At 43.4% G+C, this 26254-nt stretch overlaps 1 protein-coding gene across 5 annotated transcripts in view; it reads right to left on the bottom strand.

The window, feature by feature from the left end:
• Nucleotides 1-5224: 5224 nt before the first annotated feature.
• BLVRA (biliverdin reductase A) overlaps nucleotides 5225-26254 on the bottom strand; it is a 30287-nt gene continuing 9257 nt past the window's right edge. The window contains exons 1-7 of one of the 5 annotated variants that reach the window (XM_032103948.1): nucleotides 19022-19400; nucleotides 16779-16906; nucleotides 15042-15161; nucleotides 14318-14415; nucleotides 12799-12906; nucleotides 12204-12375; nucleotides 5225-7409 (exon numbers count right to left, since the gene is read on the bottom strand). In XM_032103948.1, the coding sequence (XP_031959839.1) occupies nucleotides 7136-7409; nucleotides 12204-12375; nucleotides 12799-12906; nucleotides 14318-14415; nucleotides 15042-15161; nucleotides 16779-16897 (891 nt within the window). In that variant the 5' untranslated portion in view covers nucleotides 16898-16906; nucleotides 19022-19400 and the 3' untranslated portion in view covers nucleotides 5225-7135. Of the gene's footprint in view, nucleotides 7410-12203; nucleotides 12376-12798; nucleotides 12907-14317; nucleotides 14416-15041; nucleotides 15162-16778; nucleotides 16907-18501; nucleotides 18643-19021; nucleotides 19401-26254 lie in introns of those variants that run through there. The other 4 variants (XM_032103975.1, XM_032103985.1, XM_032103958.1 and 1 more) reach the window with 4 other exon arrangements.

Below are 26254 nucleotides of genomic sequence, written 5' to 3'. Positions count from 1 at the left end.
AAACCTGGAGTTATTATTTTAGCCGAGATCCTTAGCTTCCTGGTGTTGTGCTTTATTACTGTTGCAAAGAACACATCACACGCCTTGGGGAGCAGTGAGTGCTCCTGCATGAATTACATCAGCACACAGTGCTGCCAGTCTCCCTTTGGTGCATCACTCACTGGCAAACTGTGAGGGTCTTCGAGGCTGGATCATACTATGACCTGAAGGAATCAAAGATCTTGAGTGACAGCTAAAAATAGATGTACAGTTCAGTCTTTACCACTGTGACCCCTCTACAAACTGCTGGGGGACCTGCAATCCCAACTCAGCCCTGCAGTTTTACTCAGATGCCATACATACTATTTGTTTTAAAAAGCTGGTTTTGACGCAGTAGGACTATTTGAAAAGCAGCCCCACTCTGCACAGCTGCCAGCTCTCACCTTCCCCCTTCCTTGCCTCTCTGATCTGCTCAGGGGAAGGCTCCAACAACATCCTCCTCATAAATAATGCCAGCTCAAGCAGCTCCTGTGGTGTCCCCCAGTCCTCTTTGCCTTCCCCCTCCTCCCACCTCCCATGTTCCCATTCTGTTCCTGATAATCCTAAGTAATCACACAGGTAAATTAGACCCTGCTCCCAGGACCCACAGAAAAAGCTCTCAGGTTGATCCCAAAATGATACCCATCTCTCCCTCTCAGCCAGAACTTCTCACACAGCTTTCCAGCTCTTCATACCAATATCTAGTTTCTTTGCTTTTTGGAAATTTTCCATTCCCATGATCTCTGGCCCTCTGAGAAGGGCTTTGGATCAAACCACTTCTTCCAGGTTTCAGCTAGCTTGCTGTAATTAGTGGCTCCACATATCTCATCTGCCAATCTCCAGCCTCTGTCAGGAAAGGAACATCCCTCCTTCACATGGGAGCACTGTGTATCATAGCACTTTCCAGGAAAACTCATAGCATCAGGCAGTTCATAAGATTCCTACAATGGACCTCCTAGAGTGTTCCACAGGAGTGGGGTGATTTCCAGCAGAATGAGTAGAAAAGCAGCCACATCTCAAGAACACAATATATTAACCTGCTTATGTCACACCTTATACTTGCCTTTTCATACCTCTGCATCTCTGAAACTGCCTGGGTTCAGGCTACACCAAATGTTATCTGAAAAACTCTTCTTTCTTTGTCATTTCTGCTAAGACAAAGCAGTTTATTAAAACCCCGAGAAAACCCATTTCAATAGTTGTTTTAGATTCTACCTAGTGCATTCAATAAGGTTCCTCAAAGACACCAGGTTGTTGTGAATGGGAAACTGGAAGTGTACAGCAAGATTTAGACTTGCCAGTACTCTTGGGTAAGGGTCAGATGGCACAGAAAGGGCAGGAATTTTGTGGGAGAGCTCATGAGGTGAGGTAAGGTTACAAATCCTACCACACCTGTATTCAGAACTTTCAAACAGGAGAATGAGGCAGCTGAGGTCTTTAGAATATTATCACAGCCTGTAGTCCCTGGCAGGATTTCACAGGCCTTGAGGAGTGAAAGCGGGGAAAAAAACAGTTGGGACAGAGCCACTTTCAGCACAGGCAATGGGAACAACTAATGAAGGATAGAGGAAACAAAAAAGAATGATTAAAAGTTCCAGTATTTTATTGGTGAGTTTGACATCTGGTTAAACAATACAGACATTTGGAACTGGACATCCAGTAGCTCCCATATACAAACCATCACTTGGCAAATTCACAGGGCAGAAGGAAAAGCCATTTCAATGATGCAGGCTCCCAGGAGCAGGACAGAGTAGTAGGTAAGCAGGTTAGCTGGAAGGAATGGGAGGGTAATGAAGGAGTGTGGGATATTCAAGCTCTAGGCACCTGCCTTCCCTAGCTTAAATTAACCAGCTAATTCCCCCGGGTGCTCTCTGTAGAAACAAGCTTCTCCAGAGGACAATTCACTGCACAATATTATATTGCTGCTTGTTGGGGTCCCTCCCCCGCCGTGTAGCCCTGGGAGAGGGACCCTGAGGGCACAGACACGGGGCTTCCCTGCCCCTGCTCAGCCTCGTTCCCATGGGTTGGTTTGTGTTCCCTGCGCGGGCAGAAGGACCCTTGGTCCCGTGACTGGAACAGTTCCTGGGCAGAGCCCCGGCCATGCGGCTGGAGAAATAAACATCTCTGAAACATCTAGCAAGAATCTGTCTGTCTATATATATTTCCTTCCCACGGGACTCCTGGTTTGATATATGCGTGTTGCAGGATCCCCACTGCAACAAATGGTGGAGATTTGTGAGCAGAACGATCCCCGATCCCTAAGCGACTGATTTGTGTGAGTAAACCCTGGAAACTTTGGATTCCTCTTCTTGGTTTTGCTTTGCTATTCCGTATCTAAACTATGGAGGAACAGTGGGAAGACTCTTGGCTCTCCGAGCCGCATATGGACATTTATCTTAAACTTAAAATGATTCTTGAACAACGATTTGTAAATTTTAGCTTGATTCAAGCTCAGAAAGAACTGAAACACTTCCTGGCATGGTTGTTTAAGAACTTTTTCTATGTTTCTTGGGATTTAATTCTTACCAAGGGCTTTTGGAAAACCGTTTGGACACAGTTAATATTTGAGTCAAAATATATGCCGATGGAAGAATATTTTCGTGAATATTATTTAGTTACCGAGACTGCTGAGCAATGTCAGCTGTGTCCTGGCGAAGGGAAGCCTGGCGCAGGGACTGTGCGGCCCAGGCCACGTGCACCGAGCGCTCTGCGAGCAGCAGCGAGGCAGTTCCCGCGTGCGGGCGGAACCACGCGAGCCGCAGTGTCGGCGGCGGAGCGAGGCGCGGCGGGACCCGGCGGTGCCTGCCCGGCCGCGTGCAGCGTGTGGTGGAGCGAGCCCCGGGAATGCCCGACCGAGACGGAGCCGCGCCCAGCCGAGACGCGCGCTGGAGCAGGGCGCGGGGGAGTCGTCGCCCGGGGGCCCGGCCGAGACGTGGGTACAGCGCCCGGCATCGGCAGCGAAGCTGCGACCAGAGGAGGCGACGCACGGAGAACTGAGCGGCGCGGCCTGGCCCGGCCCGCGCAGCCCCGAACGCGACCCCGGGAAGAGCGCGCAGGCACCAGCAGCCCCGACAATTCCAACACGGGAGCGACCGAAGGAGAGAGCAAAGACGCAGCGAGACAGAAAACAGCAGCCACTCGGAAAAAGGAAAAGATCATAGAAACTAAGATCTTAGGGATAGTAAAATGGTATAATGTTAAGCAAAATTATGGTTTTATAACAAGGTGTGACAACCAGCAAGACATATTCGTGCATAGAACTGCTATTAAAAAGAATAACCCTGAAAAATGCATCCCAAGCTTGGGAGATGGAGAGGTGGTGGAATTTAATATTGTACTAGGGAGAAAAGGGTTACAAGCATCACAGGTCACTGGGCCTGATGGTGTTTCTGTAAAAGGCAGTATATATGCAAAAAATCGTAGTCATGTTAGACAATATCTCCATTGTAAGCCCCCCCTACAGTTTCCCTTTCCTAATCCCACCTTTCCCTTTTACCCTATGTCCTATTACCCCCAGTGTATTCCCAATCCGTTTTTTCATCCATGGTTTCCCTCACAAAACCATGCTTTTGCCAATTGTTTCCCCAAAAATCCCTTTCCAATGCCGAGTGGGGGATGAAAAGGGGGAGGGAAGAAGTTAAACCCTCTCCTGCCTCAGTTTCCCCACAAAGCATGCTCAGAGAGTCCTGTCTCCCTTCTGTCAGCCCTAAGATGTTCCAGAGAATCTGTTTGGACATTTAAAGACTCAGGAGGGTGGCTTGTTTTGTTTTGAAACTGTTCTTGTTATGTTTATCCAGTTGTTTTCATTCTCCTTTTATTAAAATAAAACGGGTGAGGTGTTGGGGTCCCTCCCCCGCCGTGTAGCCCTGGGAGAGGGGCCCTGAGGGCACAGACACGGGGTTTCCCTGCCCCTGCTCAGCCTCGTTCCCATTGGTTGGTTTGTGTTCCCTGCGCGGGCAGAAGGACCCTTGGGCCCGTGACTGGAACAGTTCCTCGGCAGAGCTCCGGCCATGCGGCTGGAGAAATAAACATCTCTGAAACATCTAGCAAGAATCTGTCTGTCCATATATATTTCCTTCCCACGGGACTCCTGGTTTGATATATGCGTGTTGCAGGATCCCCACTGCAACAGCTGCTCTACACAACTCCCATGAATTTATTCCCTGTTTCCTAGGGAAATACTGCTCTCACCAGCAATTGCAGAGCATGCCCAGGGAGATGTGCTGACTAATTTTGATGCCTAGAGATGTGTGAATCTCCTTTCCCTTTTCCCTCCCTCCCCAACTACCCATTGTGAGTTTGAATGTAAACAAGTGGCATTCACCCCCTGTGGATACTAAAAAGCTAGCAGAGAAACTTTCTAGCTTTCTACAGCCGCCTGTGAAAAGACTCCTTTCTCACGCAGACTGGCTGGGAAACAGTTTGAGATTTTGTAAACTATCTCACAGGTGCAGGCCGTGGTGGAGATTGTTTTGGTACACTGCGAAAAATATTTTGGAAATGGGTGTTATACCGTTCAGCCAATCACTCTGGAAGGTGGCTGACCAATGGACCAATCATATCATTCCTCCATGGCGAAGCAAGTTAAAAAAGACAGATTTAATTCATTAACAAATGGCCATTTTCTCCTGGACCCCATCTCTCTAATGTTGTTTTTCTCTCTGTCCTCGGTACAACAGCGACAACCCCCTATTCACAGATGAGGAGTTTGTCAATGAACAGGACTTTTCACTGGCTGTCATACAGAGCAAACATACACAGAAGATTCTAATTCATTCTAATCCCAAATGGACTGGTTGTGTTTTGCCAAAAATCCACTTTTGCCCCTCATACAGCATGAGATCTGCCCCTGCCACGTCCACCACAGTGGCACAGAAGTCCCTGTGAATGCTCAGTAAGGCATCCATTTGGGTGGACAAGCACGGGATCTGCCTGCACAAATCTGCTGCCAACCCACGTGGGTCTCAATCCACTGAAGGCAATAGGAGAATTATCACTGATTTTAACAGATAGGGTAGATTTAAACAAATGTCACATGCAGAATTCATTCACACATCAAGCTCCAGTCACTGTTAAGATCTGACTGATTTGGGAGAAAACTACACAGACTACCCTTTTTTGTTTCCAACGAACTGAATTGTATCCAACTTCTGAATGAACATTTACCCAAAGGAAGACTTTTAACTGTCAATATTCACTGGCTATAATTATGTAAACATTCACGCTCCCTTATTAATAAGTTGCCCAAATGATAAAGCAGAAAAAAAAAAGATTGTTTTGGTTTGAAAGAACAATTGCCCAGACTGAAGTTTGCTGCTATATTAATATAGCACCAACAGATGCTGTAATTAGAAAGTAAAAGACAACCAGAGGAATTGTTAATAGTGTTGTGCCATGCTTAGGCTTCTAAAATTAAAATGCTTCTTTAGGGAAGTGATAATGTTTTCATATGTGATCCCGTGACTACAGTAAAAATGCTAAAGAGCCATTCCCACAAGTGTCATATGCTATACCCTGGGCTGGTTTTGGCTGGGGTAGAGTTAATTTGATTCAGAGCAGCTAATATGGGGCTGTGTTTTGGATTTTGCTGGAAACAGTGTCGATAACACAGGGATGTTTTAGTTATTGCTAAGCAGTGTTTGCACAGCCTCAAGGCCTTTCCTGCTTCTCACCCCATCCCACCAGTGAGAAGGCTGGGGGCGCACAAGAATTTGGGAGGGGACACAGCTAGGACAGCTGACCACTAAGCAGTATTCCATACCATGTAGCATATAAAGCTGGGGAAGGAGAATGAAGGGGGGGGACATTCAGAGTGCTGGTGGTTGTCTTCCCAAGTCACCATTGTGTGTGATAGAGCCCTGATTTCCTGGGAGTGGCTGAACACCTGCCTGCCCATGGGAAGCAGTGAATGAACTCCCTGTTTTGCTTTGCTTGCATGTGCAGCTTTTGCTTTACCTGTTAAACTGTCATTATCTCAACCCACCTTTTTTCCCCTCACTATTACCTTTCTGATTCTCTCCCCCATCCCACTGAGGTACAATAAGCAAGCAGCTTATTTGCTTAGTTGCTAGGTGGGGTTCAACCATGACATAACCATGGATATATTTGCAAATTGCTCCATTTTCTACAATACTGTTCTAAATTTATCACTATTCCTAATGAATTTCTCTGTTTCTAGGAGTACATTAGTGATTTTCTTTTCTTAAATGCAAGATATTTATTATTTTTTGCTATGATCCCCTCCCTTGCTGAATTACAACACAAATGAAGGAGAATAATATGCTGCTTCCAGTTCAAAAAGAAAAATACTTAGATTCAGCAGAAAGTAGGCAGGCAATGCATTAGTTCAATGCATGTTCCTAATCTCTGCTGGGAAAAGATTTCTATGTTGGCCCAGGGCACCAGAGAAACTGAATGAAATAAATATGGCACCTATCAAGAGACAAGACTTTTCTTCTATTCTGGTTTGATACCAACACAGATTCTATTTTATTCTAATTTCAAATAGAAATTTGAATTTCTATTTGAAACCCAGAAATCACACAACCTCCCCCCCGCACCCCATCTAACAGGCAAAACTACTAATTAGAGCAAACACACAGACAATTCAGGACAACTGGAAGAAAAGGTCAGGACTGTGGTGGCACAAGTTCTGTATTTCAAGTAAAGAGGTGGAAAACTGAACTGGAACATCTTTCTAGCTAATACTTCTTTCTAAAAAATATTACATGAATACTGCTGAGACACATTCATTTCCAGACATATCTGGAATGGGGGGACAGACCCCGGCAGAGAGAATTATATATAGTATTTACAGTCCTGCAGGATCTACTCTCAGTGATATTTCCAGCTGAATCACAGCAAAGCTTGTTTTTGCTAGGTTCCTAACTACCTGAAAGGACAGAGATGCATCAGAGCAGGGCAATTGCTGTGGTCTGGTGCGAACCAGAAGGCACGGGGTATAGCCCAGACTCTCCAGACCACCTGGACAGCCCAGGAATCACAAATACTCAAAAAGAAGGTCATGAACCAGAAATAGCAACTGCTTGATGGCAACACTGAGCTCTAGCCCTACAGCTTTTCTGTCTGCCATATTCCTCCTTCCCCAAGAGCAGTCTCAGGAATAGATTTTCTCTGGCTCTTCACAGTACTGTTGGATCACCTCAGCAAGGTCAAGACACCGCAAAATTCGCCATTTCTCAGCAGCCAGCTCCTCCTTGGAGACCTGGCCCAGCAGTTTCTTGGCAAAGAGGTTCTGATCCTGCATGAAAAGGCCCACGGAAGACCTTGGGGCTTCAGGGAAGTTCTCCAGGCAACCACTTGTGAAACAGAAGTTGATTTTCTTTTCACGTCTCATCCCTGGCCCCCTTTCTTCAATCCAAGTCAACGGTCTAGTGTGAAGGAGCAGAGAAAAAGTATTAATTAAGAAATTGAATCAACAATTCTAATTTGTTTGGATTTTTTTCTCAGCATTTACAGAAAATGCTCTAAGAAATGCACTGTTTTTGAATATCAGTCATTGCATATTTAGGCAATGTGTCCTGACCAACATGCCTTGTGGTTACAGAGCTCAACAGCAGGTAACAGTCATACCTCTGCCACTGTTGCATGCCATGACTTTTGGCCCACCACCTAAGCTCTCTCCAGCTTTGTTTTCCCTACAAACAAAGCAAAGCAAGCAACATCAAGTCATGTCATAAGGAAGAGGGAAGTTTGTGGGCTGTTTGTGGACTTGGATGAAAAATGCAGTTAAATGTCCAAAAATTTTGTACATAATTCGGTCACAGCTAAACTCAAAAGGTCCTCAATGTCTAGTCATTCCTCCAGCAAGAATAAATTTAAGTCACACAGGCACATAATGATGACCCAGGTGCTACTATGTGAGCTGAACCGCACCCCCTTGGGATGAGCTGAACAAGTTCACTCACATAGACACAAGTGTCCATACTCTCTGACCTTTCAAAATGTTTCATTCTCATCACTGGGAGCACTGAGCTGATCCTAAAAATTATACCTACACAGACTCTCAAGGCAGGCCTTTCTTAATCAGAGCAGAGTCCTGTCTTATATCACCATGATAGCACAGTCTCCAAACCAAGTTTGGTGGTAATGGCTACGGACTTGCATAGCTCACACCTTCCTTCCCAACTTCCCATCTTGGCTGACGGGAAAGGAACCATGGGACATGCTGTGCCACTTCAGGGGTCTTAACAGACTCCTTGACTCAAAGCTGGAACGCCTTTGAGGAATGGTCCTCAACACCAGCCACAGTCATGATCTTCCTTTCCTGCTCTTTTGTCAACTGCCTGAACCATACCATTGCCTTTCTGCAGCTCATTCATCAGCACTCACTACTGCCTGTGTTTAGAGGATGCACATTATTTTTCTTACTTGGTTATTGATGGCCCTTCCACAATCCTTTATAGCCCACTTTAGTCTGCCGCTCACAAATTATGAAGGTATCAATAGCTCGGAAGAATAAATTTTGTCTCCAAGTACTGCCCATTAAATCTTCAGTATCATTAGATCTGGAGAGAAAGTCCTTGTCAATCTGCCCTGAACACATTCTGCAGAGCACTCAGCTTAATGTTTCTGCATCTCTCATCTTTTATTCTCTAGGATTCAGTTTCTATATTTACATCATCATATCAATTATTCTTTGCTCACCTGTACATCCACATCCCCACCACTCCCCCTACAAATTAAGCATGGCCAGATGAACCTGGCTGAACAGAATAAAACAACTGGAGGAGGAAAAAATACCCAAATCACAGCCTCCAAGAATGCACAAAAAAAATTCTCAGAGGACTAATGAAAGCAAAGGCACCATGTGTTTTAGGAAGTCCCAGGGCTACATGTCACTGCAAGCCAGAAGGGTGATGGGGGCCATATTGCTCAGTGTTTTCTGTGTTGCCATCCTCCTTCCCTGAGGTTAAGGCTGTTGATCTGGGTCAGAGGGAGGCTGCAGAGCAAGCTGGGCCTTGCTCCGATTTGAAAGAGCCAGTTTTATATCCTTACGATAGAGGCTCAGGCCTCTGTTACTCAAAGCTGCTTTATCTCAGGTAGGCAGGCATCAAGAAACCACTGGGCAGGCACAGGCAAAGATCTCCATCATGTAATAGCAAGGAGCTCATGATATGATCCAAAACAGGCCCTGTCAGTGCAGAATCACCTCCCTGGGGTGATCTAGAGCAGATGCACACCAGTGATCAGGCTCAAGTGTATGCCTTCTGCTCTAGCTTGGGAAGCCACTGAACCAGAAGCACAAACATGCAGAGCAGGCAGAATTTAATCAAAGTGATTAGAATGACTGATTTAGATCAGTGAGCAGGAAAATGCTGGATTTACTAACAGATTTATCTTCTTCTGCAATTGGATTTTTAGTCATTTTCCCAAAGAGAGGTTGATTCTACTTGATTGGTAAGCAAAACGTACTAATTTTTAATTAACAACAACTTCTACTCTGAAATAAGCCTCTTCTTTTGCTATAAAGATAAGTATGTTGCAAGTCCACACATTATTTAAGCAATTTCGTAGCTTAAGAAACAGATTTGTATTTTATGTCAGAAAATTGTGAAGGGCTGTAGCTTTTTTCATAGACAATTTACCCATTTTCATTGAATTATTATCTAGCTACAGATACATTTAGTTGTTTAGAAGTGTTAGTAGCATTACTTACAAGCAACAAATCCAACATTTTTGATAGCTGAATAAAGGTGGATTACATATGTTGGGTAGTTAAAGAAGAAGAAAAAGAAAATTTAATCAAGCACTAACAAACCACTTTTATACTGACTGCTTGCAAAGCAAACAGTCTGCAGTGAAGAAAACACCCTGACTTTCTATAGCCATTTTGTCTTTCCAGATTTTAAACTGATAGCATTTTCTTAGCTACATTTTACTCAGAGACTGGAAAAGACTTTTTGCTTGTCTGATTCCCTTTTTCCTCGAATAATGAGTGACCCTTGCTGGACTGCGATAGCTCAATAAACCAATATGAAGCAAACACACTTTGTACCTCCAGAAGAATTACGCTGGTCTCATGCTTGAAAGAATTCTGGGTCCACTCAGCTTAAAATTTTATACAACAACTTTCTGCAGAAAGCATGTATTACATCATTTTCTATGAATGTTCAATTTGAAGATATTTGATCAGACTCTGTAAGCTTAAATCTCCACAAAAACATAATTTCAAATGTTTATTGTCAGAATAAGTTCAGAAAATATCTTCAATTTCTTTTAAACCTTTTCATTTTCACACTTTGAAAATGCCAATATTTTTAATTTATCATTAAATCAATGAGAGGCTCCCTTAGCTTGGATGGGAATTGGACAATTGGACCCTATTCCTAGTTAACATCAAAAGAGATGCTGACCAAATCATTATCTTTCCAGCTTGCACTAAAAATTGATTTCTGACATTTACTGAATCCAAGCTCTGTAATCCTGGGACAGGAACTGCAGTCCCAAACCAGACGCGCTGTCAGTAGAGGCTTGACTTTTCCTGGATTGCTTAATGTTGTATCACAGAGAGGCTGTCAGCTCAGCTGTCTTGGACACACAACAGAGGGAGAGGTCATCTCTCAAATAACTGGGTGCAGTCATTAATACACACCTCCAAAATCCACCCAGAGCCAGACGAGCAGCCAGGGTGGGCTGTACAGTGGAGACAGACTATGCCCTTTGCACAAATCCCTGCTTAACAAGCAGAACACAGGCTCCTGCATTCTGCACCTGCTGTATTTTCCAAGGCAGAAAATAGGATGAATTAACCTGATTTCTCAAGGTTACTGTACTCATGTCTTTCAAAAACAGGATAGGATACCTCTCATGAAAGGTACAGCCCTTTCTCATCCTTCAGCAAAATAAAGGTTGGCCAAATTAGACCCGTAACACCACCACCATTACTGATGGGCCATAATTTCACTAGACAGAGAGTGGGCCAAATTCTCTACTGCAGAAACTCCGCTGACGTCAGTGGGGGAAGGTCAGCAGGAAATATGGCCCCAGCACCGAACACAACACAGGAACGCTATGTAATTTTCCACCCACCCTAAATTATCCCAGAGGCATAAACCTGACTGTCCACAAAGTTATTAAAACACTCATGGTGAGAAAACACTTACTGATCCATACAAATAGTAGTAGCCAAGAGAAGCAGATATCAGTTAGTGGTGCAGAGTAGGAAAAAACCAGTAATCCAGAAACAGTTCCGTATCCAGCAAATATCACACATAGCAGCTAAGGACTACACAGGAGACGGGACAGCCAGGGAAATGTTTAAACCACCCGCTAGTTCCATCTGCTGGAGTTAGTTCAAAATCTCACCCTATCTAGATCTTTACAGCTACTTATGTTACTAGCAAATTGCTAAGAGGATAAACAGAGCTTGTATACAGAGTTCTGTCCTCTCACAACTGCATTTCAAAAGGAATTTGAAATGCTGTTTTATTTAAAGAGAGAGGAAGATTGCTAAAACAAGATGATAATCTCAAGATAAACTGCAATGGGGTTCGTAGGAGTGGCTGATGAAATGCTTAACCAGACCTGTGGTGAAGCTAAAAGTTCAAATGAGCCCTGATTATTCACCCCACAAACAGCTAGTCCTTCAGGTTACTACTTTAACTAAACGTTTATCTAAAATGCTGGGTTAGGTTTGGGCTTTTTAAGAGGTCTACTAGCATATCTGCAACCACAAAAAAAAAGAAAAGGAACAAACAGTTCCATCACCATTGGGTAATTTACCTTTTCATGTCAGATAATTCTCAAGTTGTATCTTGTTGCTTTAAACTTACATTTTAAGTAACTTCAACCTATTTGAAAGGACATGAACTCTGCACAGATGGTCCAGAATGACCAAACCTGAGAGTTTCCACCAGTCTTTGGACCAAGTTGAGTACTCAATCGACAGTATGAAATACTGATGGCATACTTCATAGTTATACCACTTTTTAGTAAGGCTATTAAAAACATCCTATTTGATAGGAAGGATATTGTCACCACATAATAAAAGGGAGATCAAACTCAATATTATAAAGTGCATCTTTAAAAGACATGTACACTTTCATGCCAGCCTCCACCCATTCTGTTTCCACAAGAGGAGAAGAGGATGCAGAACACCTGCACACAGAAGTCCTGCAGAGGGTGAGGAGCCTGGCTCACGTGTTGCCACAGACATTACTCACTTCTTGTTTGCTGTCTGAAAGTGAACAGTCATTCTGGAATAATTCTTATCCTTCTGCTTCTCTCTGGTGGCAGAGGTAACAGTGAGGTCTCCAAAGAGGTCAATCAGCCAAGTCAGACGGGCAATTCCACTGAAAGCTGGGAATCCTGATTTGTTTTCATCGAGGACACTACCTGGTGGAATAGAAACTCTTGAGGAATAGGAAAAATAATAATGCCTTCTGCATTATAGGAAAGGATGAAGAAACTGCAGTGTTGCAGGCTTAAAGATCAGGGTGTAGAAAGATCATGAGTGGATGGACTGAGTAGGAAAGTCAACAAACATGGTGAATGTCGAAATGGATCAGTTGATGAGCTATGGCAGAGAGGGCTGCACAAAGTACATATACAACAAACCAGACCTTTCAGGACATGTTGAGGACAGGAGGGTGTATGTGGATTCAACAAGGGAATTATCCAGAACCAGTACCTGTGTCTCTACTCAGTTTATAGACAGACTCTTGTGTAAAAGGACAAAATGAAGCCTGGAAGCACTGGCATCCCTGTGGTACAGTCAGACAAATCCAGATAGACTTTGATTTCTTCAGAGCTACTGACCTGTGAAATGCAATGTTCCCTTCACTAGGTCTTTCCCAGCCACCTCTTTTTTCAGCTGCTTGTACTCTTCAGTAAGAAGTTCAATGTGCTCCACATGGAGTACTTTATCTGCCATTAAAAAACAAAACAAAACAAAAAAACACACACAAAAAAAGGGCAAAAATCAGGACAGATTAAATAAAAGTTTTCTGTGTGAATCAAAGTCACGTCTAAACAGTAAAGGCTTCACTAGCCACCAGTGGGAATTCATTTAGAAAAATTCTCATGCATGGCTCACAAAGTGGTGTCAGGAAGGAAATCAAACATGGGCCCTGAGCTGAAGCATCAATCTGCATTAAGGATTTTCAGGAGACAACAAATACAGAGACTACGGGAACAGTAGCTGCTATGTTTAACAGAAACTCTGTAAGGAAACCCAGTACCCAGCTAAGGCTGAAACATGAGACTGCAGAGTAACAGATAGATTAATTCTTGGCCTTTTTCCCTTCACATTTCCTTGTTCTGCATTTTTCCTCCCAGGGTAGTAAGAAAGAAAAAGGAAGGGGAAAAAATAGCATAATGGTCAGACCCAGATTGGAACAATATGTTAAGGAGTACCTCCCTCCATTGCAATTAATTGGGCTACTTTAAAATAGAGGTTATCCAATACAAGTTGAATGTGTCTCTCATTCAGTATGTGTTTTTCTAGAAGATTTCCAGGAGAGTCAGTGTAGGCTGCTGACAGTAACTGCTGCTGCTTCAAGAAAAGAGGCATAAATTCTGCTCAATGGGAAACCATTTAGTGAGCAACACGGCAGTAACTGGTGTTGGTACAGGGAAACAGCACAGGAGAAATCCTACACCTCCGGTGTTTCAGGACAAAAGTCACAAAGGAGATTTTCAAGAAGCAGTGCTATAAAAAGTGCAGCTTGTCCAAATGATTTGCATTCTGCTCCCGCCCAGCACTGCTCTTCCTCTTGGAACCCCATTCATCCCCACTGGCCTCAAATGAACTGCCTGCTTCTGACCCTTTGCACCACTGGGATGGGACCACACGCTTTCCCGAAATAAAGAGATTTTGCTTAGAGACAAGCTGTCTTTCAGGCAGGGATGCCTTGCTGGCCTACAATAGCATGAGCAGCTGTGTGTGGCCAGCACATCACAAATGCTAGAAGCTAGGAGAGCTGTTTGCAGTTTCATTTCGAAGGAGAGGACATAGAATTGCACAAGCCCAACAGCTGCACTCATCAAGTGCTTTACTATCACTGTGACAGAAGTTTTCCTCTTTAACGGCATTCTGTCACAAATAGAGGCTAGAGTTTTTCTGAGGGCAAATATACCTTACTTTTAGCATTGACATTTGTGTGTTTGTTTCCCGATTGGCCTAAGTCTTAAATCCTACCTTGGCACATCTCTGAGACAGTCATACTCCCTTGCATGTGATGACTAACAGTAGGCTAGAGACTTGCCTTTGAGTTTGGTGCCTTTGGTGCTACCCAACAGGTAATACTGTTTACACTCTTGAGAACAAATGTGTTACCTTTCTGCTCAGCCATCTCCCAGAGCTCATGGGCTGCCTTAGCAGACAAAGCCATGGGGTACTCAACAAGGACATGTTTCCCAGCTTCTAAAAACATTCTGAAAGGGATAAAAGATCAGCCATTAGAAAGAATATTATCCTAATCCTCTCTCACCACAGTGCAAGCTGCTTCTCATTCTCACAGCCAGCTCCATATGGAGAGATGCACAACATGGAGTAACAGAAATAAATGGCAACTTTCCTAGTAAGGATGGTGTGGTGGCTACATCACACATTTAAACAGCGGGGAAGGAGGGTTTTAATTCTTCTTTTGCCACAGAATGCCCTCACTCCCCTACATCAAATCACTAAAATGCTACAGCATTGAGCACTGCAATTTCTGACTTACAGACATGCAAGTAGCTGGAGTGGGACACTGGACTACCCTTCCACAATATAATCTGTGAGGAAAGGCTTTAAATCCTGTTTTAAGCTGCCTGTCCATCAAACATAGGCCTAGAGGTACGGAAATAGAATTACTTGGGAAATTAATGCATCTTAAATCCTACTCTCTTCCAGGGCTTATTGGTGCTCTAGGGAACTCACTATCACTCACTTCAGGCCTCTAGTCTGGCAGTCTTTCCTCGGTGTTCATATCTTCTCCTGCAACACCTTTACACAGCTCCTCTGTGCTTCTAAAATACAGGGGAAAGAGGGAAAAGGTGGGGGGAACCCCTTAAAATACCTGATGGTTTCTTCATGGCTTCTGTTCTCTGTGCTGATGAAGGCTGCATGGATGTCTTTGTTTCTCAGAGCATCTTCCAGGCTAATCTGCTTAGCCTCATTAATATTGCCAAAACTTCTCCTGCATATTTAGCATAAATACAACCAGAGCATAACTGTCACAGTCCATTCTTCCCAACCACATGTCGTGTAGCAGTACTTAAAAACAGTTCCCATGGACCACTGTCTCACTGAGTTCAACCAGGGTATAACAAAGGCAGTTTGTTATCCAGGAAGAGCATGAGCACTTACAGACAGAAGTGGAATGAAGAAGAGAACAAAAAAATGGACCAGTGTGTAGGCGGTGGTATCAGTCCGGAAACTGGCCTGCTATTGAACTGTCAAGTACTTACCCTTTTGGTTTTGGTGTTTTGGTTTTTAATAAGCATTACTACCAAAGAGATGTTGTAAAAGACTGACTTGAAAGACAACAGTGCTCCTATGGGAGAACTTCTCCCCACCATCCTGGACAACGTGGACAAAGGCACTCAAGTTGGCAGGGCCACACACAACTGCAAGTACAGACAAGCAGGAGGGAGACAAAGCAGATGCTTGGCTATGATGGCTCACCTTGCAACACACACAGCATGTCAGTGCTAAGGGGAAAGCTCAGCAAGCTGAGCACATCTCCAGCTGAAAATGAAAAACACACACTCCCCCCAGAAGCCTTTTGCATTACTACTGACTGGAGCAGGCACCTTGACAGTGTTAGGATAGGTGACAGAGGGCAGGAAGGCAGGCCACAAGCAGGACTTGAAAGCAAAGACAGGTGATGTTTGTGCGTGATTGGGATCCAAAGAAGATTACGGTGAATCATGCATTTCAACAGCATTGTTTCTCCAAAAAAGTAGTGGAAACCCTATCTTCAGTGCTCTTCAAGGTTACCTATAGCACTGACAGAGGCATCAGAGAACCAAAAGTGTATTTGGCAGGAAGATAAAGTGGGTGACGTAATCAGTCCTTTCTGTCTCAAACAGCCCTGCATGATTTAAATAGAGCTGGAAAAATAAATTCACAATCTGAGATCCATAAATGTACTACCTAACTCTTTCAAACTTTTATGCTCCACTGTAATGGGTCAGACAGTCCAGCAGGAATGCTCAGAGAAAGGTATACACTAAATTTCCACAGTTCCAAACTAGTGAGAAAGACTCTTGTTTCTCTAAGAAGCATAAGAAGAATAAAAAGCAACATTATTGCATGTTCTAAATCATGGGATTTCCTTTAGATATCTACAGGTTCAATACCTGGTTTTAAAAAACTACTAGAATTTTATTATGAAGTTGGAGTATTGGGAGCATTAAAACATGTTTTTGAAAAAGAACTTTTTAAAACTCTGTAAAACTTTTTTTTTTTAACATTTCTAGAAGAGTCATGCAGACACTAGATCATTAGTGTACTTATTGTCTGCACTACCTTAAATCTACAGCAAATTTCAGTCAGACAATTTGTTTTTATCACACAGATCCTACAGCAAGAACATATCTCAATTTTTAAAAGTAAAAACTAGAAAGTCATGTCTGAAAGATATCTCACTAAGGTAACCTATTTGTTCCCTCTTGCAAAGCTTTCTGTGCTCGCTTTTGAGCTGGCACTCAGAATGACAGGAATATTTACATGAACTTCTCCTTTTCAGTTTGAAAAAGAAAAAAAACCATTGCAATATACATATTAAACATGGTAAGATGAAATTTCTAACCTGGATACAAATCCAAAGAGTTTCAGGTGCTCAGAAGGGCTGGAAGGCATTGGATTCATCAAGTCTCGGATTCGTGCTAAGCCAGCAATTCCAACTCCAACCACCACTGTCCCAAACATTTTGCTAATCTGTCCAAAAGAAAAACAAAACAAAACATTTTTTTCTCATAGCAGGGACAAGTGCAATTGGGAGAGAAGGTGGGAGAATAGATTACTCTTGAACCCTGCTTTCACAGCACCAATCCTTATTCAGGTGTCAGCAACCAGCTAACAGAGATATGATGCTATAGGCTGCTGAGCTCACTCATATCCCATTGAAATGGGATCAAGCAGTTCAGCCTGTCATAGGACTGGTCTTGAGATTTGTATTTAACAGCTATTAAATCACAGCTCCAGCAAAGTTCTTCCTTTCCGTGAATAGAAAGCAGACTTCAAAAGTGAGACATTCTTCTATTTATATCACCGCTTCCAAGCTGGAAAGGAGCCAAAAGGTTCTGCAAACCCAGCAGAGCTTTATATAAACCCTGCTGACTTCCTGAGCGTCTGCAGCATGGTGCCACACAGACAGTCCCAGTGCTCAGCAGCATAGTTGGAATACTTTGGGACAGGAAGCAAAGAGCATCTTTTCTTTCCCCATGTAACTGCCAGCACGTCCTACAATGTCAAGCTGTAACCAACCATCTGATAATTTGGTCAAGATGCTTGCTTGACATTTCCATACACAGAGTTCTGCATCTCTTAAATGACAAGCAGGCATGTCTTTAAGATTTACATCTCCCAAATGCAACTGCTGACACAACTGCATAACACGGAGGGTCAGACAGGTATTGCACTCACTGGCTGGGCTGCTGGGCCTCTGGCAATAAATTCTTCTGTTGGTTTTATGATTTGCTATTGATCTGCGGAAGCATTGGGCAACTGGTGTAACCTTTCAAACCTGCACTGTTCCAGCATCCTGAGGACTAGCAACACTTTGTAAATTAATTGAAGACTTACAGGAAAATGGCCTAAAATAAATGAGGTCAGATCAGATCTTCTTCACTTTTTGTTCCTTCCATCTCATGAAAGCATCCCTTCAATCTCTGCTACTTCTGTTTCAGTCTTCTTCCTGCCACTCCCAATCCCTTGACCTGAGCAAACTCTTTAGATTGTTTACACTACTTGGCTGCAGCCCTTCACAACTTTCTGAGATTGAGATGGGTAAATGGACAACCCCACTTAACTCCTCCTTGTGCCTCTTGTCTGACACGATCACAGCGCAGCAGCAAAGCCATAAGTGACTGTTCTGGCAGCGCAAGAGGTTGACAGCTGTTGGCACAAAGGAAAAAAGATCCCCTCTCCAATCACATGCCATGTCTGTACTTTGTTTTCCTATAAGCTCCTGTGTACGGTGCTGAACACCGCTCACTTTATATAAGCCAAAAAGGTACAAAGGTAAAACACAGAGCAACATGTTCAGTGTAAGAAAAGAAATGAGTGATATATCAAACAGTTCTCTAGGGGAATTACAGTGACATTTTATTACCAAGTATTTGAAGTATGGCATGATGACACTCCTCACCAGGGAACAGAAGTGTGTAGGGCTGAGGGAGAGGAGGGGAAAAGGAGGGTAACGTAACCACAAAACTCATTTTGAGTACGACCCACAGGCAGAGAGTCCTGGTCTGGGCTCTCCATCATATTTGCTTTTCTTTATGGCCAAAGAGAAAAACAGACAGACTTACAGAATGACCTCAGCTGGAAGGAGCCCCAGAAGGTCACCCAATCCAAACACCACTCAGTTGCACCAGGGCCATGCTGAGTTCTGACTGCCCCCATGGTTGGCAATTCTTCAACCTCCCATGCCCCTGCTATGGCGTTTGACCACTGTCACAGCAAGAACATTTTTAGTATTTTAAGTGTTCAAACAACCTTGATCAATGAGACTTTTAAAAGGGCTTAAGGCTGTTCATGTACTCTAAGTTAGATGCACAGGAGAAATACCGAGAAGATATTCTCAACAGCTCAAAACAACAAAAAATACTTTACTGGCAACTTTAGAAAATCAGAGAAATTTGGCAAAAGGTTTAGTGCAATGTTCAATCAACATAAAACACTTCTCAAAGCATTAACTTGGCCCATTCAACTTTGCAAACTCTAAGCCAGCTCAATTTTAAGTTACTCAAAAATCCAAGAAGAGGGAATTAGAAGAAGAAAGAGAAAGAAAGACAGAAAAGATATATATTAAAGGACACATATAGCTACCAGCTCCTGGGTTCCAGCAGTGTTCAGATAGACATTCCAAGGGGAGGTATGGTCAAGACATCTGATTGCCTTGTGTTCGGCCTTAAATACCCCTTGGCCTTCCTGGGCCCTTCTCCCAGGTAGGACTTCCAGTCATTTGCCCACTCAGAAGCTGGGCTAAGGGCTCCAGAGGTGGATGTGGAGCATTGCCTCTAGTGTGCCAGGGGTTGGCAGCTACTGCTGGGTTGGGATACAGGCTCTAGGGGTGGGACAGTACAGGGCAGGGTACTGCCTCACCAGAGCAAGGCCCGACCTGCCCCTTCCTCCACACACGTGCAGCGCATAACGTCTCGAGACATCAATCCTTCCAGTCTCTCACAAGTCCAGCTTGAAAAGAGCTGATCAGGAGCTTACTTTAAATTCAGAAATGTTCAAGGTTAGTGGAGTGTTAAGCTGTTAATATTTGCCTATTGCCTTCAGCAGGATTGGGAGTTGGAGTCATAGAGCAAACAAATTCCTCTGAACCTCCTACAGTCATCTTGTTTCCAAGAATTACTTTTTTTTTTTTTGCTGGTGAGCTGCTGACCTCTGCTTAAATAAAGTGGAGAAAGTGTGGGAGCTGACTACCTACTTCAGGGAACAAAGAACATCTCTCTGCAGATGCTCAGGTAGCAGAACATCAATGTTTTTGCCTCTCCTTTGAAAAAGACTTTCCTAGTTTCTTCTGATTAATTTCTTCTGACCTCCTCAAAAGTAACATTTAAGAGAAGCAAGAGGATTTCGACCTAAGAACAAAACCTGTTACTATGCAACCCATTGCCATAGCAACCAGCCATTTGGTCCAGGTCAAGTGTTCACTGGCTAATACACCGAAAGAGACAGCTACTAAATGTATGCTATGGAGCCTTTGCTTATGCACGTAGCTAAGAGAAAAATTGCTGTGTTTGCATTCCTGCTGTGGCTTTTTATTACCCTTATTTTGCTCACACACCAAAATCTGCAGCTGCTCAGGGAGAAAAGTAAATTAGGTATTTTTCAGAACTGTTACAAATCAAGTAAGAGCAGAATAGAGAATTCTCATCTGAGAGTCCACATGAATATATAAAAATTTACTTCTTCTTTCAAACCTTTACAAGAGCGTAACAGCTACAATTATCTTCCAAATTCAAAAATGATGAAGTAGGAAACCCGAATTTTAAACTGCTGTGCCTGCCTTTCACACCTTTTTCTTAAAATCAGTGACCTCTGTCAAAGCATTGACAAAAACTTTCAGAGGCATTTTCAAGGCAGCTGAACTTTGGCTCCTGTCATACCAAAAAAAAGTCATACTGTAAGTGATATAACAGTATATCGGCCAGTTCCCAAAAGCATTTTCTCGACTCTTTCCTAACTGGCTGTATGAAAGCAAAGGGGCTGATGAGAAGATTAGGAGATATCTTTCATGCTCACACACTGTGACTGAGGAATGCCTCCCACATCCCAGCAGCACCCACCCTGGCCGGGTTGCAGGCACCCCTGCCAGCCTCACCAGAGGTCCCCTCTGAACTGGGACAAGGGGGATGGTGGCTGCCACTGACTGCTGTGGGAGCTCTTCCCCACTGACAGCACAAGTGGCTCCTTTTCCTGGGGGAGATGAGCCCTGCATGACACAGAGAAAGAGCTGAGAAAGGCAAATAGCTGAAGAGGATCATTTATTCTACACCAATATATCATTGTACCATCCACCCTCTGCTCTTGAGCTTGCTGCGCTTCTAGTGGGTATTTCCTACATTAGAGGTAGGCCACCCTGTAGCAATTAAAAAAAAAAAAAAGCGCTCTATACCCAAAAAATTTAGCAGCAAAGCAGGAATATTCAGCAGCAAAACAAACAATGGAGTAAGTCCAAAGAAATCCATCACCCAGTGCAATCACAAGTGGGACCCTACATCTCAAAACTGCCAATACTCACTGAGGTAAGCATAAGGAAAGCGAGGCTTACCTCTGCTTTGTGCAACATCACAAATGCCATGACAAGTGAGTGCAGAAGCAAGATAAAAGACAGAACTTAGGAATTACCTCCCCTTCAAGAAAAATTTTCATAGCATGTCTAGACAATACAGATTGAGAACAAGTACCTTCTCTCGTGATATATGAAGAATTTCAGTAAGCCTCATGCATTTTTCCTGCAGCTTTCAAACCCTTGTTCCCACAAATATGAATGAATGACTCACATCAGAAATCAAAATATATTGTAACTAATATCACAGGTAATAGCATAACACTGATGCGGGAGGCTTTCCTGAAGCACTCCCAGCCTGGTGGTTTAAAGTGTACTGCTTCAAGTGCCACATGTATCCTAAGAGTAGCAGAAGCCTCACAGATAAATACTTAATCTGAAAATACCGTTGTCAAGGTTAATTCACTTTTGCATACTCAGCAGTTGAACCACGAGTGTCTGAGCCTGGCTGCTGGAGGGACCCACGTTGTACATGTGAACATACATATACACCCTCACTAGCAGACCTTCACCCTGCTCAGCCAGAGGGGCAAGCAGGATGAGACTGCTGGTGCTGTCTGTGTTTCTGTGAGTGCTCTGTCTGTGATCTGTGTGTCTGGACATGCACATATGCACATACATATATACATGGTGTGTATGTGTGCCCTGTGTGCATGTGCTCGGAACATGTTTCAATCCTAAATATTGATCGAGGTTATAGAAGTCTTGCCTCTTTCAGGCTGTTGGATTCAGCCTGATCTTTCCCCCTAATGAAAAAACCTGACTGGACTTGTTGCTGGATGAAAAATCATCTGCACCTGGTGAGTGTATTGGGTTGACCCTGAGTTGATGGACAGTCTTTAAGACCAATTACGCTTCTCACAATTTACATATTTAAACCGCACAGAAAGGCGGGACTGCCCCTTTTGTCGGAGCTCGCCTGCTGGAAGGTGGGGGGGGCTCCGAGCCTCCAGGCCCCGCCGGGCCAGGCCGGGCCCACTGCCCCTTTCCCCCTTTCCCAACGCTGTGGCACGGACCCTGGGTCACTGCGGGGGGACTGTCCCAGAGCCGCAGGCAGCTCAAACCAGCCATGGACTGTCACACAGCTCAAACCAGCCATGGACTGCTCACAGCTAAACCCATCCAGCGCGGCTTCTGGGGACAGGCGGGTCCCTCTCCTCTCCATGCGGAGCCGGCGGAGTCAACGGGAGCCGGCAGAGCCTCCTGTCTGCAGCCAGCACACTTCGTGCTGAACTGAAGAAGACACCATGCAGCCAGCAGCACAGAGGGAGCGAGGCTTTCTCCACCGTAGAGCCTGAACAAGAACACCCTTCAACATGGCAGCATCAGAGTCAGGGAGAAAGAGAAGTGAGTCACGTGGGACGGAGCTGGAAATGGCGACGGGAGAAAAGAGGGCGGTGCCGCAATTCTGGCGTGTAGCTTAAAAGAAACCTTCTTGCATGCCGTGGTAAGAAACTGTAATACCACAAACTGTTTGTCTCTTTAATCCATTTGAAGAACATGGGGGGATGGAGGATCCTCGTGTGGCCTGTGAAGATTGTGAAGAATGCCTATGCCAGGCTATACAGAAGTAGTGAGAGGCTGTTAGAGACTTGTGGCGAAGAAAAGCCTTTGTGTGCAGGCCAAAATAACTTATCCTTAAAAAGATGAATAACCCCATGTGATGGCCCATGTTTTGCAGTGTGAAGGAACTGTGAGATTTTTCATGGGAGAGATGTTCTACACACAGCAGATTGTTTGTTTCCGGGCGGGTCTGCTGTTAGTGGCAGTTTGGGAACCACGTGCAACTGAAGGAAAACCCTTTTTTCCTTAAGCATAAGAGAGAGACTTTTCAAGAACTGGAACACTGACTAATATCCCATGTTCTGTTATCCTTGTGTGAGCTGGGTAAAAGGAGAGAAGTGCTGGAAAGCGGGGGAAGGGGGGGGATTTGCTTTAATTTTTTTTTTTTTTTTGTTATTTTCTCTTTACTTTTAATTCTATTAGTAATAAAACTCTTCCATTGTACTGCAACTGTTTAAGGTTTGTGCCTGCTTTGCTTTTCTCCTAATTCTTATCTCACAGAAGGAAAATAAGTAAGTAATGAATATTTTGAACCAAAACCACTACAGTGAGTTAACACAATGTTTATTCTTCAAAAACCACTGGCCTATAGGACTGCACAATATCCATCCTGTAAGAAGAACTGGAAAGCAATCTGCCCAGTTGTGCCAAATTTTAGCAGTTCACTGGGCAGTCAGGTACCACTTTGGGGTTGCTGACCACCAGGGACCACCAAAGGGACCCCAGGACGAAAGAACGCATATGTAAACAGGAGGGAAAATATGTTAATTATTTCTGGGAAATTATTATCATACGTATGTTTATCCTGGGAAAATAAACAAATATGTGTGCAAAATACAGTATATAAACAGGACCTTTTCTGTATCCAGCATGCACAATTTTTGGAGGAGATACCCCTCGTGCATCCGGCCAGATAAAGAATGCCGGCTTCTTAATGGTACATTGGCGTTAAGGAGCTTTTACTTTTACCAATTTTTGGTAACGGACTGAGGAAGTTTTCCAGAGCTCCCTTCAAATAGATTTGTTGTTTAGACATCATACAAAATGTTTTCTCTGTTACTGCAGGGAAGCCCTGAGATGAGGGTTGCAGAACCTTCCTCAACAGAAGTTAAAAGGGAAATACCAGATGGACAGCAGCAGTCACTGTAAAATCATCATATTGAAAATGTGAGGTTTCTCTCAGCCCTAACTTTCTGATTTCAAATACCCAGAGACCTGGCGGATGCCATACTCAGGGTGCTGGTACACGCCACAACCTGTACCACCACATCTTGCTGTCATTGTCTACTCTTAGCATGAAAGATCTGCCCAGAGCAGAGAAAGGAGAAGCTGAACAGAGTGGATTTTGTTAGTGTTGTTATTTTAAAAGGAAAAACTCACAAATACTCCAATTTAGCAGTCTATTCAAAGGCATAAATACCTTTTATTCTGCAGGAAACCACTTGTGCACTTTTAACCTCTATATATGCTGAAGTACCTCCTGGAAGGAGACCCTGCACAGGCTCCCAACTTGAAGATCTTGAATAAAAATGCCAAAAAATTATTGTTTAAATTCAGTTAGCATGATGGATTATTTTTGCTCTATTTTTACTGCAACCTAGAGAGAAAAGTAAAGTCTTCTGCAAGACAGTCAGAAAGGTAACTGCCAACACTCTTTGTTACTTCTCTTGAAAACATTAATTGAACACAAAATGAGAACCAGAAATTTTCTCAAAAACCTGCCAAGACCATTTACAGTCTCCACATTTCAAAGGAAAACAGCAGCCACCTAGAAGCAGCAGTGCACATTTTCCTGGAGAGCTGTTTGTTATGGACTTACCTACCCTTGCCGGTACCTCTTTATCTGTCCCACCCATCTCTCTGGCTATCACAACCCAGGCCACAGTCTTCCCGACAGGCACACAGGCTCTGTTGAGTGAGTTACAACTTCAAGGCACCAACTCTCACAGAGGTTTGCCAGCAGAAAACAATCATCCTGACTGGTACCACTGTACTTTGGAAATAGCCAGAAGGGACTTTTTTCCCTGGCTTTTAAATGCCACTTAAACGATATGCCTGCATTGTTTTAAACTTATATGCAGGTTCATCAATTACATTATGGTCTTCCAGCTGACTGCCAAAGTTGAAGTTGATATAGTTACATTGATACATGGTCAGACGCTGTGTTAAGCTGCCAAACAAGCACCTTTACTCTATTCAGCAGATGGTTAATAATAAAGAGCTGCAGTTGTAACAGCTATGCTGTCTCCAGTATAACTACCTGAGCAAGAGGAAAACTTTTATTTAAACACAGTTCTGCAAGCTAAATGTGCTAACCCTAGAGTCTGCAGTGGTCTTGACATCCATCACAAGGCTGCTTTCCAGAGCCTGCAGCTCCATACTTGAAGCAAAATCATCTCACAAAAGTAATATAAAACCATGAAAAGCACTGAAAAAATCTGAAGATCTGGTTTTAATATGTGATATATTCCACATGTGGAGGATTGAAACAGAAGTTCTGCAATGTACATGCATGGGTAAGAATGACCATTTTGTCCTTTTCTTTCGCCTATAGTCACTCTTTGTGATTAAGATTTGGTTGCTAGAACACTTTTAAAATAGCTTCTCTACATATCTGTGGGACCTGTCTTCAGTCAGACTCATTTTGTTTGAAACTCACATTACATTTCAATATACCTACATTGCTAAGGTTGAAAATATCCAAGAAAGAACTGAGCCTGTTTAGGGGCACCTGAAAAATTAATTAATTAAGAGAAAGACATGAAGGGCTCCACATTTTATTTTATAAAAATATCTCCTAAAAAAAATTAAACCCTTATTTATAATAAGTTTCCAGGAACTGCTCTGGACTGAATTACAGAAAGTCTTGTGAAATTTCTGGTGGGTAAATAAACAATTGCATGTAACTGCAGCCTCATCACAGCTACTTTTTAAGCAAAAGGCTGCTTGAATGTGGCTAATTAGCATATGCCTAAAGCAAAGAGAGCCACAAAACGTCCCCAAAATTTCTGTCAGGCTTTAATGTTATATAACAGTTTTTGAAAGTGAATTTGACACAGTGATAGAAGAAGAGAAGAAAAGAGCAGATCATTTTAAAAACCAACAAGTCAATTACTTTGGAGTAAAGTCCATTCAGGAGAACAAGCAATGTTTTGGAGCCATCAGCAATTCACAGATCCTAATTTTCCAGGTGACCAAACAACAGTATTGCTACACTACCGATCTGTGCCTGAGAAAATAACCCTGAACACAGCTAAAAATGGTACTAACTCAAAAAAGGAAAAAAAAAATCATGAAACATCCTCCACTGTATTTTTGACTTAACATCTGCATAAACACTAAAGCTATCACAAAGTTGAACTCTGTGAGGTCCCTGTGGACCATGAACCCTGTCCCCTAGCTTCCCTGCAGAGCAAAAAAGTCCCCAGAGTAGTCTCTGCACAGCTAAGAGTCTGAGCACTCTATCTGAGACTCTGCTTAAACACTTATTTCATACAAAGGAATTGCTGTTTTGTGCTCTTACTCTGTTTAAAAATGAGTGCTTTTCATGTTTTGTTACGGAAAAAATAGTTGGAGAACTACTTATCCATACCTCCATTTCTGGGAAAACTACTCAGAGCTAATCACAAGAGGTGTAGATGACAGGGCAGCCCATGAGACATGCCCAAGAATCTCAGCCCATTCCCTTCCCTAGC

This window comes from Corvus moneduloides, chromosome 1 (genome assembly GCF_009650955.1).
Source record: "Corvus moneduloides isolate bCorMon1 chromosome 1, bCorMon1.pri, whole genome shotgun sequence".
Taxonomy (NCBI): Eukaryota; Metazoa; Chordata; class Aves; order Passeriformes; family Corvidae; genus Corvus; species Corvus moneduloides.
The sequence above is the reverse complement of the archived record's forward strand: the minus strand, read 5'-3'. Positions and strand labels throughout refer to the sequence as shown.